We start from the raw sequence: 20,142 nt of genomic DNA, 5'->3' as shown, positions 1-20,142 counted from the left end.
CTAGAGTCCTCGGCGCCTGGGCTTCATGAGTGTTGTGTTTCACCTCTCCATACATCGTTCACTTCCCCTTCCCCCAAAAGGACAGTGTTATCGGGCTATTCTCGACGCCAAACTCGCCCAATTGATAACGTGTTCTTCGTTTTATTTGGTATGGGGCTTCTTCTATTTTTTTTAATGCCATTTCACATCATTCTCTCAGACAAGAACTGGTCGGCCTTGGGATGATTGCGGGGTACTGCGAGTCGTAGCGGGGGAGGAAACCCTTGCAGGCGAGCAATGAGCCATGACATCGTCTTCAGTGTTGGACGTCCTGTGTCCTGTGCCCTGCCGCTCTGTCTCTCCTTACGACTTCCTGGTTCTGACACTTTTCATGAGCAGAATTAGGTCTCTCTCAATAGGCTCGCATTCGCAGCGGTGGACAGTGTCTCACGAACCGGCGGACACTGCAAGGCATCCAAATTCCAGTCCTAAGCCAACCGACGGTGGGGGGTGGGAACCAAGTGGAGCAGCCTTGCCAGCCTGACGTCGCTGCATGATTATTATTTTGAATCCTTCTATTTCCATGTTTTTTTTTTCTTTCTCCCTGGGCTCATTATCAGCTCGTTCATTCGTGAATTCGTTAACCCCGTTCGCCCGTTAACCCACCCTGGGCTCGTCTCGCCTGCCCCTCCGCCGTGGGCTCTCGGGCCTTCTGTTTCTCCCTCAAGGCCTCCCCAATCCCAACCCACTTCAACTTCCAACTCCCAACTGCCAACTGCCAACTGCCAACCGAACCTCCAACAGAGTTCTCGGCGACACGCTGGACCTCAATTGTTGCCCGTCCCTGCTCGTGACAGGGTTGGTTCGGGCGGCAGCTTGTCTTGGCTCCCACGATCGACCCGAGCAGATCGCAGATCCACGACCTGGGGGGATTCCAGACTAACTAAATCAACCCCATCCACCAAATTAAACCCATCCCAAGACCCTCCCCAACCGCCACGTCAGGGACCGGCCAACACGGGCCAGAAGCCCAGACGCCCACCCACCGGCCAAGCCCACAAGCCCTTGCCCTCCAGTTATTGAATACGATCTTGTTCGGCCGCTCCCGGCTCCTTTTCCATCCTCCCACCCTTCCTGCCTCGCCTCGTGAACCCTGAGCAGCCCTGAACAGCTGGCTTCCTGTCCGTCATGGTCCGGCTACCGCTCCCGCAGCGGCTCAGCTCGCACCTGTCCGCCCGAAGCGCGAGCTCAACCCCCGGCCAGAGTCGCAGTACAAGTCCAATGCGCCCGGTGGAATCAAAGCCTTTGATGATCAAAATCACTGTCCTCCGGGTGAGTGCCCTTCCCCGTCCCTTCCCCCTTTCCCTCCCGCGGCCCCAACCCTCCATCCGTCCTTTTCTCCCCGCGGCCCGCGAAGCCATTCACGACACCTGTCAACCAGAACCTCGCCTGCTGACCTGCGCTCCCATTGCGTCTTTCTAGGGTCAAAATCTTGCAGCAAAAGATCGAGGTGGTACGAGTGATCCGGTAAGTAAATGAATTTGTCCTTGGGGCCTCCACCACCAGGGGTAGACTGGAACGGCTTCGCCAGGAATTATTGACTGACGCGGAACGCGGGGAAACAGTACCTGGTAGTGAATTTAGGCGATGCGAGACAATCCACCCCGACGATCTCGAAGACCCTGAACCCGGAATGGAACGTGTCATTTGAGATGCCCGTGGTGGGCGTACCCCTCTTGGAATGTATTTGTTGGGACCATGATCGATTCGGCAAGGACTACCTGGGCGAGTTTGACATTGCGCTGGAGGACATTTTCTCGGAGGGACAAATCACCCAAGAGGTACGTGGTCATAATGGGGAACAATGGGGAAGGAGGACCCTCAAGATAGCAAGAAGAGCTTTCTTCCGAGGCGCTTTTTTGTGGTTACGACACCGACACCGCATGAAATAAAGGAGCTAACTGTTCCACGTAGCCGAAATGGTATACCCTCAAATCAAAACGGCTGTCCAATCGATCCAACCGCAAGAAGAAGAAGAAGAAGAAGAAGGACAGTAATGTTTCCGGTGAGATCTTGCTCATGTTCTCGTTGTCCGACTCTGCGAACCCAAATGCATCCGCATCAGAAGTCTACAGAAAATTCAGAAGCCTGGTCTGTGCGGGCGAGGAGGAGGACCAGGTTGCGTATGATCAGCTCCCGCAGGCAGAGCTAGATGAGGAGGAAACATCGGATGAGACCGACGATCTATCTAAGACCGAGGTGGTCGAGAAGCGCCGACGTCGGCTTCGTTTGGCGCGTCTGAGACGCAAGTCCCTGGCAGCCCGTGCATATCAATTCTCGGGCTCAGGAACCGGCGTGCAGGGTATTGTGTTTATCGAGGTGGTTCGGGTCACCGATCTACCTCCTGAGCGGAATGGTATAGTGCCTCCTTCTCCTTCCTCCTGAACTCTCTTTTCGCATGAAATGTAGGTGGAGGTTACTGACCCATTCCCCCTTCTAGTGACACGGACATCGTTCGACATGGACCCTTTTGTGGTGACCTCTCTCGGACGGAAGACCCTGAGAACCCCCGTTATTCGCCATAACCTGAACCCCGTCTACCATGAGAAGATGGTCTTCCAGGTAATGAAACATGAGCAGAGCTATACAATCAGCTTCACCGTGATGGACCGTGACAAGTTTTCGGGCAATGACTTTGTCGCATCCGCAAACTTCCCCCTTCAAGCCCTGGTCAAATCGGCCCCGGAGGCCGACCCGGAGTCTGGTTTGTATCATTTTGTAGAATCAGAAGAACCTCCCAGTCCACCAACCAAGTCTAGTCCTCGGTTTTCTGCCAGTCCTTCGGCTTCGTCACAAAACCTCTCCAAGATGACTCGTCCCACTTTGAAATCTCGCACCTCATCAACCTCTCTTTCAAACAACTCGTTGTTTGATGTGGCTCCTCGACCTCCGCCTACCTCGGTTCCTGCAGTAAGCGGCCTAGAGACGGACAGTAGTTCTACTTTACAGGTTCCTCCATCCAACATTGCCACTGAAACCAACGATCCAATTCCCCCAGCCGATGAGGATGGTTTGCGAGCCTATATGATACCATTGACCCTGAAGAACCGAGACCGATGGGAGGATAAGCACTCACCCGAGTTGCTAATCAAGGCCAAATATTTACCATATAGCGCGCTTCGCCAACAATTCTGGAGACTGATGCTCAAGCAATATGATGCGGATGACAGCGGCCGCATCGATAAGGTGGAAATGACCACAATGCTCGACACTCTCGGATCTACCCTGAAGGAATCGACAATCGACAGCTTTTTTGAGCGTTTCAGCGCAGAAAACCAGCCCAGTGAGACGGCCGATCTGACCTTTGATCAATGTGTGACCTGCCTTGAGGACACCCTACAGGCCCTGCAGAAGAAGAACGCGGTGTCTGCCATTCCTTCGATACCCATGCCACGGAGACCCCGACCTGGCCCCTCGTCCGTTGGAAGCCAAGAAAGTGAGGAGCCATCAAGCAGCGATGAGCTCGCGAATGAAATCAGCAGTAGCATGCCGGCCAATGCTAATTTCCCTGGAATAGGTGTGCCAACCATCAGTAGTGACGATCAACCCAGTTCCAACGACGACGACCTTCGACCCGATGATCTTGTCGATGAGCGCGGTGAAGAGCATGTCGTGGAAATTCGCGAGTGTCCGCTCTGTCATCAGCCTCGTCTCGCGAAGCGCTCTGATGCGGATATCATCACCCATATCGCGACTTGTGCGAGCCGCGACTGGCGACAGGTTGACAACCTTGTTATGGGTGGCTTTGTCACTTCAAGCCAGGCGCAGCGCAAATGGTACTCGAAGGTCATCACCAAGATCTCGTATGGTGGATACAAGCTGGGAGCCAACTCAGCCAATATCCTTGTGCAGGACCGGATCACAGGCCAGATTAATGAGGAGCGTATGAGTGTCTATGTCCGTCTTGGGATCCGCCTGCTCTACAAGGGTCTCAAGAGTAAGGACATGGAGAAAAAGAGAAGTAAGTTGTGTTTACGATGTAATTGGGGCATCGTTCATGAGCTAACGAGCTTGCTCTCTTTCAGTTCGTCGCGTATTGCGCTCCCTTAGTATCAAGCAAGGGCGTAAATATGACGACCCAGCATCCGCCAGCCAAATCCAGGACTTCATAAATTTCCACCAATTGGACATGTCCGAGGTTCTTCTGCCCATTGAGAAATTCCGTACCTTTAACGAGTTCTTCTATCGCGCCCTGAAGTCCAACGCGCGCCCGTGCTCGGCTCCTGATGACTCTAGGATCGTTGTCTCGCCAGCCGATTGTCGCTCCGTGGTTTTCGACCGCCTCGATGAAGCCACAAGCGTGTGGGTGAAGGGCCGAGAATTTTCGATCGAGAGACTGCTCGGCGATGCATACCCCGAAGACGCAGCCCGGTACAAGAACGGCGCTCTGGGTGTTTTCCGTCTGGCACCTCAGGACTACCACCGTTTCCATGTGCCTGTCGATGGAATCATGGGCGAGCCCAAGACCATCGAGGGTGAGTACTACACCGTCAACCCGATGGCCATCCGCTCCGCGCTTGACGTGTATGGCGAGAATGTCCGGGTTCTAGTTCCCATTGACTCTGTTTCCCATGGCCGTGTGATGGTCGTATGTGTTGGCGCTATGATGGTGGGCAGCACCGTTATCACTCGCAAAGGGGGCGAGAAGGTCTCTCGAGCCGAAGAACTTGGATATTTCAAGTTCGGCGGCAGCACCCTTCTTATCTTGTTTGAGGAGGGCGTGGTCAATTTTGACAAGGATCTGGTGGACAATTCCAAGGGCCCTCTTGAGACATTGGTAAGGCTTTCCCCACCTTGCCCCCCCCTTGGTTTTCAGTTCTGGGTATTGACTGAGTTTGTCTATTAGATTCGCGTCGGCATGTCTGTCGGGCATAGCCCTGAGGTCCCGCAGTTTGAACCCGACATGCCCAAGAAGGCAGAAAATATCACGGCCGAGGATATGGAAGATGCCAAGCGTCGTATTTCCGGGAGTTTCGCTACTCCGAGCGACTCCTCGACGCTCAGCGTCAATCCTTAAGTTAATTCTTGACCGATTGATTTTCGTACTTGTTCTCTTGCACCAAATTGGATTGGACTTATCCGATGATTATTTGTTGGACATATTTCCTTCTGTTGTTAATTACTTTTTTTGCCTGTGCAAAAATGGCGTTAAGGATTGCTTTGAGGTACATAGCGTTTTCATCTAACAGCATTTATGCATTCTGGGGACACCCCCAACTGGATCTGACCATCCATCATGCAATGTCTCGGTTCTTGACTCTATATATCTTCATAATCCGTATGCCTTTTGTAATAGTAAAAATCGACTAGAAACACATTGCACGGTTAACAAGAGTCAAACCCGAGGCCGCAGTATAGAGAGGGGATTTCCTAAAGCGGACTAGCGCCCCACGCGCCCCGACCAAAACAACCGCGTGCCCGAATCCCTCCAACCCACCACCATCTGCGCATCCTTGCCGCCCGCAGCTTCTTTCGCATTGCGGGCATGATTCTTGAATTGCAACATAGACTATTGTCTTCAGATGCGCCCACAATTTTGAACTTGCAGACAGGTCCCGTCCCGCGAACCCCGATCGAGGAGGCTACTTAGACGTTGAGGAACCAGGCGGAGATCAATCTAAGCCCCAGCAACCAACACGAAAAAAAAGACGGGCCCAACGGCGCAGTACGCCTGTTTTCCCGACGAGAGTCTTCCATTCACTGGTTCAAACACGCGCTGGTTCTCTCAATCGGTCATTCACCCACAGCGGGTGTCCGCAACACAACCCCTCTCATCAACCCTCGACACCCAGAGAACCCGTGTGACTCGCTCCTGACATGACCATCGCGGTCCTGGCGCTTCCGACGACCAAAACAAAGCGCCGCGAACCGCTGAGGACAATCGGAATGGCGGCTCCTCAGGCGCAATCGCGTCATGGGGCCGCGTCTGGCGGTGCCGGCAGAGGAGGGGAACGTCGAAGCACGCGCCTCAGCGCGACACAGCAGGGACTCGATGAGATGACGAATCATGAAGCGAAACGGAAAGCAGGTGAGTGTCTGCGAAGCTGCCTACGGCGCAAGACCGTGCAGAGGATTAGGTATCGTATGAACAAACCGCTAATAAACTCCCTTTTGTTTCTACGGTCTCAGGTTACGAAGAAGACGAAGAAGGATTCCAGTTCTCACGATTGCCTGCGAAGAAGTCGAAGACAACAACCGAGAAGAAAATGAAACCGGCAATTGAGCCGATTCCTGAGTTCGCCCATTCAGATGTCGAAAATGCGCCACCAATGCCGTCGCCCCGGAGGGGGCGACCTCCGAAGAAGCGAGCGAAGGAGGATTCCCAGGGGAGTGCGGTGCCGGTGAAGGGGATGAGCACAGAGCTTCCGACAAGAAGGCCGACAAGGGGTGCTACAAACTCTGTGAATGCGGGAATGGAGGCTCCATTGGAACACTCTACGCGCGGATCACAGCATCGGGAGTCGCTGGATGGTCAGCCGGAAAAGGGAAAGAAGAGAAGAGGGCGGCCGGCCAAGTCAAAGGCACCGGAAACCAACGGATTCCAGTCCCCGGAACAACCACCTGCGGGAACGAAGGTGACTTTGCCTGTGGCGGACACGCCCGTGATTGAGAGGAATAAGGAGTTGCGGGGTGCGAAATCGAATAAGGGACGGCGGAACAGCTTGAAGATGCGGGGACGAAGAGCAAGTTTCTTGATTGAGTCCGGAACTTCAAATGGTAGGGAGTTGATATGAAAACCAGTGATGATGGTACTGTTGCTAATCTGAAGCCGTTTTGCAGCGTTACCGCATCGAGAAGTCGGGACTGCTGATTTCTATAAACACATTGCCGACGAGGGGCTTTCTGAGACACGGAGGATGCGACAGCTTCTGATCTGGTGTGCAACGCGCGCGTTAGATGAGAAGCCAACTGGGTCTCCATCTCATGATCAGAGTGCGCATCTAGCAGGTAAAATTCAATCTGTGTATTGGCTTTGTGTGAGACTTGGTGATGCTAATTCGGATTTCTAGCTCTTGTTATCCAAGGGGAGCTATTGAAAGACTTCTCTTCCGTCCCAGAACTGTCAGATTGGAGCAGTCGCGAGAACGTGGCCCCCCCAACAGTAGTCGTGAAGAAACCGAACCCGAAGAATATCCAGAACACCGATAAGATCAAGGAATTGGAAGAGCAAATACAAAAGTATGGAGCTCTCGGATCCACTATCAAAGATGCAACTGTAAAGCTAATTTCTGCAACAGGCTTCAAAGGGAGCGACAGGCTCTGAACGCACTCCTGAAGCAACCGACAATCCAACGCATAGATGCAGAGCAACCATCCAAGAGATCTCCCAGAACCAAACGACAATCTTTAAAACCACCTCACGACCAAATCGACATCTCCCTCCTCGACCCTTCACAACACGCCATCTACACATCCCTCAGTTCCTCCGCCTCTTCGACCAAACTATCACAGCCGGAAGGCGACTCAGCTTCATCTATAAACCGACCACCCATGACTCCTTCTACTGTTTCTTCTCGTCTCTCTCAAATTACAACAAGTCTCGCACCTACACTTGATCTTTTTGCGGCCGGTGTGCATGATATCGAACTATATCGGTCTACAGCCGATGCTGTCTCTTCCCGGATACTACGTGTTTGCGCGCAGCAACTAGAAGAACGCGATGCACAAAACAGACAGCAACGACTCGCAATCGAGGGTGAAGATAGCGACCATCGCCCATCCAGTGCATCTGGCCGAGGCTCCCGAGAAGACCTAGGCCTTATCCTGGGAGCCCTCAGTCGCGTTGAGCGACGATAAGATCCTCGCCACTGTCTCAAATGTCATTCACCTTTTTTTTTCTTTTCAGCGAGTCTCTCTGTTTTTTACTTCACATTTGCCGTGTCATTTTTTTCCTCTTTCGTACTCTCTGCGAGGGTAGGGCCCGTGGCTTGATTGAATTCGATGACGATCTTGACGAACTCGCCTCTTTCGCTCGGCGGGGCCCTGGGCGCGGCGCATGGCGCAAATTTCGAGGTTCTGGGTACGGACATGGACATGGGTTGCATTACACTTCGCTCTGCAAGCACTGGAGTTCCGGGTGTTGTGTTGTCTAATATACCGCGCGAGGGGGCTTGGGTATTAGGGATTTCTTTTCTTTCTCCTGTTTTCTTTTACCTCTTTTATTACTCTCACTTAGGTATGTACGGTGGGCTAGGAATATAGGCGGCGAGAGGTAGTAGTTCCTGAGCAAATTCAGATGCCATTGGAAGACATTGATGTGCTTTTATCCGCGTTGTCTGTTTTGTCTTTTTTCTACGTAGCTGTATATGTATATTAAAAGCAGAAGGTTCATGCAGTGATCTAGTCCTGGAAATGGATTGCAAGGATCTGGATGGGACCGAGTATCCTACCCCTGTGTAGACAACTTGGCTCGTTATAGGCTCTAACAAGTTCCTGCATGAAGTTGTAGTGAGCACTGGAATAAATAATCTACGAGGTTTGTGCAAGTACAGATACATATATCTGTACTTGTTGGTACCACTTGTTTTGATCAAGCAGTTCATCTCTTATGAAGGTCTATTTTAAAAGTATTTGAAAAGCGTGACCCCTTAATCCTGATTATTCGACTACCAGTATTTTTTGCGAAGCGGATATAGACAACCGCCTTTCTCTTATCTTGTTTTCTATCACGTCCATACTACCACAGCAATCACTATTTGAATACAATATTAAGAAATATGGACGATGAATATGCTGTGCCTCTCTTTGGAATGAACCTCTAAATATATAGCTTCCTACCAAACTTGACTTTCAACCCTATCAATATAGTAGTATACCTCTGGTCTGTTCGTGCTCTCTACATACTATTTTCTCTTGCAACAACAGCCGATGGCAATATCAGCGCAAAGGAGGCTATGTATCTCGAAATTCCTTCCCGCCAAGCTGGAAGAACTCTAAAGAAGCGACTGCTTTCTAAACCATTGTTAACAACTCTTCGACCTAGGCCGTAAAACATGATATGTTTCTGGAAAAATACGATAAATTGGCCGATAAACAGGAATTTGGATAATATTACCTGGAGAGGAGTCAAAAGAAGATAAGATAAGCAAAATATCTTGGTAGAAGTCATTAATCGAGACTAGCAAGACAAGGCATGACTCGGAAAATTTATTGCTACAAGGTTAGACATGAGGTCAGTTGGTCGGACGACACATGCACGATGCAAGATAGCTGGGTTTGTGGCAAGATTCAGTTTATCTGTCGCGACAGGGCTGTCGGCTCCAGTCTTGCCCTTGTGGAGAGCCGATCGAGGAAGGACTCGGCATTTCATACGTATTTTTTAGTCCGGTGGGTTGGACTTCGGGGGTTGTTCACTGGGATGCTCGGGGAGAGGTTGGGGTTTGTCCGGCCTCATAGTTGATGTGGACATGACGCATGGGATTTTTTTTTTCCATTTAGCAAATACCGTTTTGGACTGGCTGATTATAATTATTGGATTAATCTATTTTTCGCATGAAGAAATGGCTATATATAAGCTGCCGCTCGGTCAAGATAGATATCATTGAAGAAGATTCCTCTGAAGATTACGATATCCTGCACACCGCTTGCAATGCAAAAATATACTGTGATGGAATCCATAAACAATCACAGACCAAAGCTGAATGGGAGCGCTTCTTTGTATTTTTTTGCCGTGAAGCGAATGACTCATTAATATCTACTGATGATGGTCCTTTTCTTTCTTTCTTTCCTTTCCTTTTGTACCTGATCAGCAAGAGAGAAAGAAAGTGAGTTACAAGATGAATAAAGCTACTAGTCAATAGAATCTTATGCTTCTTATGTAAGGCCTGTCAGACGAAATATCGCTGGAGACTACAAGGAAAAATGTGAGTAGAGCTAGCTGCTCGGTTCAAAATTCTAGTCTACTGAGCAGACAAATTACAAGATAAGACTTCAATTTATTGTCCTCGGTTTATCCCACAAAGAAAATCGTCCATATTGTCAGTCGCATGTTATTTAAAGGAAGAGAACTCTAGGATCCTCCTTTATCTGCCCCGATCTAGATATCTCAACTTGACCTGAACCTGACCCTCCACTCAAAGCTCGCTCAAATCTATTTAAGGATGGTCAACCTACCTTTGTTCAAAAGCTTTGGGATTGGCAGGTTGAGAGATCGCTGGGTTGTTCCATGGGCGATCATTCCATGGAAAAGCTACCCGCGGACAACCATAAACTCTGACGAAGCTTTTCGTGTAGTTCATCAGTAAATCGCTAAATGAGACGTACATAGAATCTGGGTATCCCATTAGAAATTAGCTCACATTCACGAGGAATAAGAAGAAAGAAAAGTAAATCAGTGAGTTAACACGGATCTTTCCAACCCCGTCTGGCGTTTTCATCCATGGTTCCTCTTCACAGGCCCAGCTCAATGAGGGGGGGGGGGGGGGGGGGGGGTGTGACGATGACGGGCGGAACGTGGCGGTGGTGCCGCCGAAGATTAGGTATTGGTCCCTGCATTTCTCCAAGTTGGACGGTCATCCTCGGTGAGCCTGGCTGAGAAGGGGTTGTATGACAGTGACGGGAAAGGTGTGGGTAGGACGGAGTGGTGGTGCAGTCGCATCGCTGCAGCGAGGACGGAAGAGAAGTGGGGGGCTGCATTTGAGTATTCGGTATTGTTCCGTAGCAAATATACTGGTAGTCAGCAACAAAATTTTCATTATCTCAAGAAGGTGAGACATAATATGGAGATGATTATGGTGGAACTTTGTATAGTTTGAGTTGGGTTCGGCATCCCGACAAGTCAATCGGGATCCAGGCAACAGCTCCCTTTGATACCAAGTATTTTGGGTCTTCATCTAGCTGATGGAGAGCATATGCGCATTCTGGCTACTTTTTACACGAGTGAACAAGGAAACGCCAAGAGGGAGGTCAGTGCATGTTAGGAGTATCGTCGATCTGCCGTCTTGCCAAACCCAATTACAACCATTACTGGGTCGATCAGGGCCGGAGGGATCACAGACCCACGGGAAGCTTAATGCATTCCAAACAGAACAGTGTACAGGTCTATAATCTAGGTCTCTGGCCGTTGGTCTAGACTGGCCCTTGCTGAAGGCAAATATGGGCAGTGAAGTGGGTCACACAATGACGCGCAAGGAGCCCCTCCTCAAAACACTCGCTGACATCATGACGGGCTTTGCTCGAACGCTCGACATGTGCATTGCCATAGGAGGCGTATTTCGTCATGAACTAGCTGTTTGTGAGAAGAAGGGACTTGGGCCTATAGAGCATGCGGATCTGTGAAAGATAACAAACAAAATTTACCTATCAAATGGTACGACTTGCACAAGTGCTTCCTCTACAGCGCTAGGCATTGATAGTAACGCGCAACAATCGACGAATGGTTTGCTTCGGGGAGGAATAGAGGGGAGGACTAGAGGTCTCGGAATCCGATGTTTCCATTCTTCCTTGTAGCTCGGTGGTTCTAGAGACGTACCGTCGCCAGGATGAAGGGGTGAGGTTCCTTCCGATGGTGTGCTTTCTCGACCCATGAGGCCGAAACAGCCATTTCTATAGGCCATATGTATTGCATAGTGGGTATAAACAGGATGAAAAGCAGGGTTGTTGGGTCTGGAAACAGGGGCATACAATGGGGGTCAGTTGGGGTACGTAAGCCTCCATTGATCAGGAACGAGACATCCTGCATGCAATTCTCCTGTTGGGTTAATTAGATGAGTTACCAAAAGCCAGAAAGGTAAACACAAGGGATGGGCTAGGTGGTTTGAAAATCTAAGAGTTTTGGACTCCTGTTTGTGCCAACAAATATCTTAGTGATGGGGAAGGGGGATATTCATTCCTCCCTGGATCTCCGGGCATGGGATCAAGGTACGACCTCTACGGGCTCTAGGATCTCCCTTAACCTTTCATCCAAAGCGGTGATCTGCAATGGAGTCTCGGGTATGCTAAATGTTAATCTTGGGGATTATGTCGATCAGATAATAATAACAACCACCGTATTTTTTAAACGACGAAGGATCAATAAACAAATGAAATTGCGGGTTTGTAACCCCAAATAAGCCCCAAACACCATAGACTGCTGATCTTTGCCAGCACCAGGTCTCATCCAAATTTATTCTTCCTTTCTTTCCTGTCCCAAGCCTCCGACCCTGAAACCCTTTTCTGAGCATAGGCGCCCCACCACGACTTCACCACCGCTCTATAGGTATATATATTCTCTTCAGAAGAGCTCTCTCTCCAAATTTCTAGTCCAGACCCATTCTGTCCTTGGTTCCCTATAGGTTGCCTCCGTTGACTTGTGGTACCTCATGACCCCCGTGGAACCGGCATGGGCTGCTGGTTCCTTTGCCAATAGGCTCTGACATCGCCCCTCCTCCCCTTTCTAACTTTCTCCTGACCTGCTACCTGAGAACATGATCCTGATTTAACTTTATTTGATTTTTTTCCCTCAATAATTTGGCGTTATTTAGTTTCTTCTTTCGGCGTGCTGCTGATCCGGAAAGCTTCGATCAGCTACCATGTCGATCCGTGTGGCAACCTAACCGTTATCCTTGATAGGTCTCGAAGCTCCGTAGTATACAGGGGCGGTTCATCAAGGAGACTGGTAGTGGAAAGAGACCAAAAAAAAATCAATCTTGATGTTATTCTTGTCATTTGTATCTTGTGTCTGATGCTTTCCTTTTTGTGCTTGTCACAACCCCGGTGACTTCTCTTCATGGCGAGGACCCGTAGAATAATAATCCAGGGGAAATATTAGAAAATTCGAAAATGAATCAGAAAGAGGCGCTGGAAACCGGCACGGAAATGTCCTTTCCCCCTTATTATTCTGCCCCTCCTTCTTGACGGCTACACGCCCTCATTTGTGATCCCAGCAGGATTGTTTTGCCATTCCGGCACCAGGGTATTCCCATTATCCCATCATTACACTACACCATTACCGAAAGCCTCGATCGTCTGGTTTGTCATGTGGGCAGTATAGCTTGCTGTCTTAAATCATGTAAAGAGTGAACTTCCCCAGAAGCCTGCGCCGATTCGCCGAAGCCGAAACAGTCACGATATTTTATACCAACCAGCTCCCCCTGAATTTTGTCTCTTGCCTTTCCTCCATTCCTTCGGATCTTTCCAAATACTGCTCCAGATAGGGTATTATTACACCAATCCAAATTGCGCAACTGCTAATTATGTATCCGTGACATAACTCTTCATTCCTGGCAGCGGGCCCTCGCTACGATCATCTTCCTCTTTAGGAAGTGCAACATAAACAAGCTCCTACCGGCGCAAGACGCCGCACCCGCCCTTGGGTGGCCAAAACCTCCCATTTGTTCCAGAGATTTGACAAAGGGTGAGTGGATAGGCAGATAAGATCGATATCTTGAGCTGGTGCTGCCTCCTGCCGGAAGAGACCACTCCCGTGTGTCCTACTCTGTTAATATTGTGGTCTCACATAGTTCATATGTTGCTAGGTGAACAACTTTCCATATAATCCATACGCCTTTGCATCTTCAGCTTTGAAAGTGACGAGCCAGTCTGTTTGAAGTTGATTGGGCGCGTACTTGGTGGTTTATATTGTATAGTAGATTGAACAAAAAAACACCAAAATCCAAGCGAGAAACCGAAGCCCAGAGGCAGATATCAAGAGTTCGAAAGACCAAGAATGGCGGGGGAGTTTCTCGAGCTCCCAGCCTCACGTCTTTTTGGTACTTCTGTTGCTATGGGATTCTCTCAAGCATCGAGTGAAACCTGTTCATCGCCATCTAACTCGTCCAGTGATACTGCGGCAGACCCACGGTCCTATTGCACCTGTCCACCACACACATTAATTGACGTTGACCTTCCGGCCAAGAATCGGAATGCAGGCATCCTCAAAAGGACCAATCGCGTTAAATTCATTGTGAGCGAGCTCGAGTCTCAGGAGCCCACTGGCGGAGTCCTGGGCGAATCCCGACTGGACCGCAGGGGCAGATCGATGCTCCCCCAACGACCCCCACCCGCTGCTAGCATTCCATCCAGCCAGGAAAAGAGACCCTTGGGAACCCAGCAAGGACATTCAGTGGAGGTCAGGAGCTATGGCGCGTCAGCGGATGTCACTGGCCTGTCGATCTACTACCGGACCAGCTCGCCGGGGACTGTAGGGGACGATGAGATCAGTCTTGGTGCGGATGACAAGGGGCGCGCGATATCCTGTGCTCATGGGCAGACCCAGCGGCTTCTATCCCTTCTGAGCCGATCCCCAAAATCTCCGAAGCCAGTCTCAGGCTCAGGCTTAGGACTATCGATTGCTTCTTCTCCCTTTGAGGTGGTGTTTCCGTCTGATTATGTAGACGAAATCCCTTTGATCAACTTCCCTGACAAGCGACATCTCGAAGACTCATCTTTGACTATAACCGATGAAGAAGAAGCGGGTGCTTTAGACGGGCGATCTATATCGCACACTACTGAAGCCCAAGTTACCAGGCACCAAATGTCCCGACCCGACTTCTCCTCGTTTATAACTCGAGTGCGGCCACCTTCTCCAGGGCCACTTTCTGGTCAGGTTACTCCATCAGAGAGCCGGGACTCAGAGACCTATGACGAACGCCCGAGGGGCTCTCGTGCTGGCATTTTATCCTCCATACTCAAGCTATATGACCAACAGCATGGTGGGAATCGCCATTCGTACAGCCAGGGCCAGTATGGTCACTCCAGACAGGGCAGCACCTCTGAAGACAATGGACATGACGTCTCCTCAGATACTGTCTGGAGATCACACCGGCCCAGGAAGTGGTACGAAAAGTCCCTCAGCCAATCCACGGCCTCCCTTACTGGCTCGACTAAGAATACTTCCCCTCATAATATGCTGAAGCGCTCCCGCAGCAGTGGAGCCATCGGCACTCACGGTAGCGGCGGAACGTGTCGTCGTTGGGCAAAGCCTCAGCTGGAAGACGAGATTCGCATCACAGTACATATTGCAGAACTTCTTTCACGACAACGGTATCTAATCACGCTTTGTCGTGCCCTCATGAAGTATGGGGCGCCAACTCATCGCCTGGAGGAGTATATGCGGATGACCGCGCGCGTCTTGGAAATTGATGGGCAGTTTCTATACATCCCCGGATGCATGATCATTTCGTTTGACGATGCCTCAACACATACCACAGAAGTGAAAGTTGTGCGGTCTAATCAAGGCATCGACCTAGGCAAGCTAGCCGATGTCCACGAAATCTACAAGGAAGTAATCCACGACGTGATCGGAGTTGAGGAGGCAATTCAACGACTGAATGAGATAATGAAGAAACGAAGCAAATTCCACATCCTATTTTTGATATTTGCCCATGGGTGCGCAAGCGCATCTGTCGGGCCTTTTGCTTTCAATGCACGTCCAATCGACATGCCCATCGCCTTCCTATTGGGCTGCCTTCTTGGGGTTCTGCAGCTCATTCTTTATCCAAAGTCTAGTCTCTACTCCAACGTGTTTGAGATCTCTGCGGCAGTGCTCACATCATTCCTGGCTCGCGCCTTTGGAAGTATCCGATATCAAGGCGAGCCGCTTTTTTTGTTTTTCTGCGTTGGCCCAGGCCGCAATAGCCCTTATCCTACCAGGGTATACCGTCCTCTGTGCCAGTCTGGAGCTGCAATCACGCAGTATTGTCGCCGGCTCTGTACGGATGGTCTATGCCATTATCTATTCCTTGTTTCTGGGATTTGGAATCACCATAGGCACTGCTGTCTATGGACTACTGGACTCCCAGGCTTCAACCGCCTATACTTGTCCAGCCAGTCCCATCACTAACGAGTATCTTCAGCGCTTCCCATTTGTTTTAATATTTACAGCATGTCTGGCTATTGTCAATCATGCCAAGTGGAAACAAATTCCTGTGATGCTGGCTATCTCCCTTGCAGGATATGCGGTCAGCTATATTAGCTCGAAGCGCTTCTATTCAAACACCCAGGTATCTAATGCTCTCGGTGCTTTCGTTATTGGTGTCATGGGGAATGTGTACAGCCGTCTCCGCCATGGACTTGCAGCAGCAGCTATGTTACCGGCTATATTCGTTCTCGTTCCATCCGGACTCGCTGCGAGCGGCTCTTTGATTTCTGGAATTACTTCAGCCGAGGAGATGACCCGGTCTCCATATGCGGTGGTGGCCAATGGCACGCAGGGCTTTGTTGATGCAGCGAAGAATTTATCTTCCGCCGAGGCACGAAACCAAAGCTATGGAGTTGTATTCGACATCGGGTACGGAATGGTTCAGGTTGCTATCGGAACCACGGTGGGGCTCTTTCTCGCTGCCCTGGTTGTCTATCCCCTGGGCAAGAAGCGCAGTGGACTTTTCAGCTTCTAGTGCTCTTGTCAAGAAAGAGCCTGCATTTTTGCTCTTAACGTCTCAAGTTTGCAACCGGGAGAGGAGCTGAATGCTGATATTATACACCTGTTTGTTGGAATTTCCGTGAAGGGAACGGAGTTGGACATCACTCGCTACATGCCTTTTGGATCTTTATTTTGTTTTCTTTCCCTAGGACCGTTCATTGTGATTCGGTCCTTTTCGTCCCTCGCCGACAAAGTCTATATTGACTCCTTATCAACCAGACACTGAAACCATGTCTGGGCATACATAGTAGCCACGATTCTCACGAGTCACGACCAAAATCACTGAGGCCCCCTTTTGCGTGTCTTTGCTTCTTGTCTTTCCCTGAATTCTTTTTGCCTACTTTGTTCTTTTTTTTTTTCTCATTCAATACTTTGGCTCGCTCTCTGTCTAGTTAGCTTCGTGAATATGTGTATCAGCCGCGGCATGTTGGGCTTGACCTTAGTTTTACGCCCAGGGTCGGTGGATTGCCCGTTGCTCCTCTGTTTCTAAGCGCTATTTATTTTATTTTGCTCAATTTTTTGCATTCTGGGGTAACATTTATTGATTATTTTCTTTATATTTACCAGTCCTGTTTTGATTTTTGCATCTCCTTTTCTTGGTGCTGTATACACGCTATCCTACTATCACAAGATACCTACCTAGTTTATACCGATTCATTTCTCAAGTTCAGAGGTCCATTTCAAAAAGGAGGAAAACGCACAGCATAACGAGCGCCCGGTACTTCTAGACGCCGTATTCAAATAGTGCACAGGCTAGTAGTGGGGGCTGTGGTGGTACTAATCGTGGAGAAAGGTCAGAAGGAAAGGAAAATTAGAGCTTTGTAGTAAGAGCTTTGCATTGATATCACTAAAAGGTCCCGTAGAAACAACGGGTACGCCTGGGTAGACTGCTTGTACATGACCGGATGTACGTCGGAAACCCGAAAAGAACAAGAATGAGAGAAGACAGTTCATCAACGCTGCCAATCGACCTTGAAGCGACTTCGAAGCGACCTCGAAGATCACGATCCGTAGATCGTGAATAAAGATAGATAGAAGCGTTCTGCGTCAAACCTCGATACGAGGGACAGCAGAGCCTCATGGTAAAAAAAGACACAAAAGAAGATAGAAAAATGGGTTGGATCAAGAAAAGAGAAAAAGGCAAAAAAACAGTCATTGCGACTGATCCAGGTCTTTCATCACACGAACATCACCACTGACATGGGTGGTCAGGAATAAGGGAGAAAGGAGTGAATTGGGCGGGGCCTGGGCAGTAAAACAGGAAAAATATCAGAGTGCCCGCCCAATCAATAGAGGAAAATAGAAAAAAAAGTCATACGTCGCTGTCACATGATGGTCGGCATTACATGAGAGGGGTCTTGCGTTTTTCAGCACTGGACAACACAAGCATCGGCGTCTTACGACGCTCGGGTGCTTGAGGCCCTGGCCCCTGGCCCGCAACAACGGCTGCCACAGACGGAGAGGTAGTGCCAGAGGTCGGCGACGAGACATTATCGGCGAACTTCGAGCCGAAATAGCCGTCCTCGCTTGTGGGGGTGGTATTGGTGAAGGGGCTATCCGGGGTCTTGCGATCGCGGCCAGTCTTCTCTTTGCGCTCGGAGCCGATGGCGCCGTTGGCAGCTGCACGCAAGCTTCCCAAGCTGGGCTTACTGGAGAGGCTGCCGCTACGCACAGTCGCATCATCACCGTCAGAAAAAGTAAATTCCTTTTCGCTGGCAGGAGTGTTGGTGCCACCGCTGCTGTTGTAGCCAAAGCTACGAGTGTCGCCCCGACGTTCAATTCCAGCACGAACGAGGTTGTGCACTGCACGACGGCGCTGGCGAGTTGCGAAGTTCTTGCTTCCCTCATGTTTGGATGTCGGCTTGGCGACGAGGTCCTCTAGCGAAGGAGGACCACGAGGCTGGCGGATTGGGTGCTCACCAGCACGGCCTTGGCCTGGACCGAATGTTCCAGTAGCCGGGGTAGGAGGCATAGCAGCAGATCGGGGGCCAGGCCCCACATTTGCTTTGACTGTGTCAATGTTTGCCTTCGAGGTCGGATTGAACGAGGAATTCTTCCGATTGTTTCGACGATAGGCCGACTCGTTTGGAGGAGAGGGAGAGCCGCTTGGCGGGGAAATTGGCTGGGAAAATGGCATCTGCGGGGGAGCAGAATCGGCAGGAGGAGAAATCTCAGCACGGAACTGAGGGAACTTCTGACCGGCAGACTGTGGCATGTTGTATTGCTGGGCTGAACTATCTTCCTGGGCGCTGTTGTCCATGATATAGCTTTGCTGACCAGTGAGGGGATTGAAGACTGAAAACAAGCCAGGCTGGCCAGGAACTGGCTGTACAATTGGCTGTACACCCTGCTGAAGCTGCTGCTGGTAGAATCCCATGCCAGGCATTGACATCGAGGGAATATGTTGCTGCTGGTGTAGAGAAATTCCACCTAAGTTGAGACCCTGGAACTGTTGAGCTGCGGCGGTAACGCTTATGAGCTGCTGCTGCAAGCGCTGCTGCTGAGCTGCGAGAAACAGGTTGGTTGACATCAATTCGGCATACAGATTCTCATCCATCCCATTGTCGCTGCCAATGTCAAGGGTCGGAGGTGCAAGCACCTGCTCCGGCAGCGTGTACATGGGGCGATTCTGATTCTGGTGCGCATTCATCGTCTGATGCTGCGCGTATGCATGCTGCGGGAATCCAGCTCCCGTAGCTGTTTGCGGCACGCGATCAGAGCCCCGGCCAGAATGGCCATGGAATCGAGAGCCATCCATGCTGGTGCGTTGTTGATGCTGTGAAGGTATTGTTGCCGACCGAGGCGCGGTCCGAAGCCCGGCCAAGAGATGCGAACGACTGGTACGCGGTGTCGCCATAGGCGCAGTTACCTGCGACTCATCAATGGTGGCAACCTGCGGAGGTACGCTCAACCGTTTGATGTGCGAGCCTTTTCCTCGCGAGGCAAAACCAGAACCCGGCACACCAAGGGAAGAGCCATTATTGAAGGAATTGTTGTAAGTCATTTGAGCAAGACCGCCAGCGTCAATACTCATGGTCGTAGAAAGAGACAGTGCAAGTTTGGCGGGCGAATGATTTATGTGCAATCGAAGGTTTGGAGACGGGCGTCAAGTCGCGTTCAGCTTTCCGTCAGGGGATTTGCGAGCGTTTGGGATCAACCACAAAGCTTCGAGCGTTTTTTCCCGGCAAGATTAAGTGATTATGAGGGATCTATGACGAGAATGCGATGGACCGAAAAGATCAGAAAGATCAAGATTCAGTCAAGGTGTCAATGAACGGATCGTGGTAACGACAAGTCGCGATGTCTGAGCCCAAAGTCAGTTTGAGGCCATCGTGAGATCAACTCAGGGACCAACGATACCTACCACGAGAGAGTATGCAGAAAAAGAGCTAACAGTAGGCTCAATGAGAATGGCGAATGCAAAATGCCAGTATTATCCAGCTGTACAGGAGAGCGTGCTTGATTCCGAGGGCTGGTCGGGGTCGAAAATCCGAGGAACCGAGGGATTGGGCAATAACGAAGAGAAGCGAAGTGTCGGATCACTGAAGTAAATTATGCGAATAACAACCGTTCTCTCAAGAGGGACCAAGAAGCAAAACGAAGACCGAGGGGAGATGCTCTGCAAATCCCCGAAGAAGAGAAGGAGGCGTAGAAAGGTCGACGCGAGCACTAGAAAGCGGGAGTCGGAGCTCGGGAGGCTGAGAAAAACACGAGGTGCAATAAGACCGAGCACTGATGATCGAACTGGATGATCGAACTGGTGA

The 20,142-nt window shown here is 50.4% G+C and overlaps 5 protein-coding genes across 5 annotated transcripts; 3 read left to right on the top strand and 2 right to left on the bottom strand.

Annotated features, from left to right (window-relative positions):
* Positions 1–1,167: 1,167 nt before the first annotated feature.
* N7462_002123 (putative phosphatidylserine decarboxylase Psd2) lies at positions 1,168–5,056 on the top strand (the record flags this gene model as incomplete). Its single annotated transcript, XM_057073849.1, has 7 exons — positions 1,168–1,311; positions 1,462–1,506; positions 1,605–1,820; positions 1,954–2,395; positions 2,480–4,000; positions 4,065–4,816; positions 4,886–5,056. The coding sequence occupies 7 exons, from the start codon at positions 1,168–1,170 to the stop codon at positions 5,054–5,056; spliced, it is 3,291 nt and encodes a 1,096-aa protein (XP_056937490.1).
* Positions 5,057–5,856: 800 nt separating this feature from the next.
* On the top strand, positions 5,857–7,836 carry N7462_002122 (Mis12-Mtw1 family protein; the record flags this gene model as incomplete). The annotated part of the gene is made up of 5 exons (XM_057073848.1): positions 5,857–6,067; positions 6,169–6,756; positions 6,820–6,987; positions 7,050–7,218; positions 7,278–7,836. The coding sequence occupies 5 exons, from the start codon at positions 5,857–5,859 to the stop codon at positions 7,834–7,836; spliced, it is 1,695 nt and encodes a 564-aa protein (XP_056937489.1).
* A 3,270-nt stretch (positions 7,837–11,106) lies between these two features.
* N7462_002121 (uncharacterized protein) lies at positions 11,107–11,581 on the bottom strand (the record flags this gene model as incomplete). Its single annotated transcript, XM_057073847.1, has 2 exons — positions 11,107–11,262; positions 11,510–11,581. The coding sequence occupies 2 exons, from the start codon at positions 11,579–11,581 to the stop codon at positions 11,107–11,109; spliced, it is 228 nt and encodes a 75-aa protein (XP_056937488.1).
* Positions 11,582–13,684: 2,103 nt separating this feature from the next.
* Positions 13,685–16,352, top strand: N7462_002120 (threonine/serine exporter family protein; the record flags this gene model as incomplete). Its single annotated transcript, XM_057073846.1, has 2 exons — positions 13,685–15,533; positions 15,595–16,352. The coding sequence occupies 2 exons, from the start codon at positions 13,685–13,687 to the stop codon at positions 16,350–16,352; spliced, it is 2,607 nt and encodes an 868-aa protein (XP_056937487.1).
* A 1,368-nt stretch (positions 16,353–17,720) lies between these two features.
* N7462_002119 (uncharacterized protein) lies at positions 17,721–19,412 on the bottom strand (the record flags this gene model as incomplete). Its single annotated transcript, XM_057073845.1, has 1 exon — positions 17,721–19,412. The coding sequence occupies one exon, from the start codon at positions 19,410–19,412 to the stop codon at positions 17,721–17,723; it is 1,692 nt and encodes a 563-aa protein (XP_056937486.1).
* Positions 19,413–20,142: the final 730 nt, after the last annotated feature.

The sequence above is a fragment of the Penicillium macrosclerotiorum genome (genome assembly GCF_028827735.1).
Source record: "Penicillium macrosclerotiorum strain IBT 26536 chromosome Unknown utg000002l_segment0_segment0, whole genome shotgun sequence".
NCBI classification, from domain to species: domain Eukaryota; kingdom Fungi; phylum Ascomycota; class Eurotiomycetes; order Eurotiales; family Aspergillaceae; genus Penicillium; species Penicillium macrosclerotiorum.
This window is presented reverse-complemented; position numbering and strand designations above follow the sequence as displayed.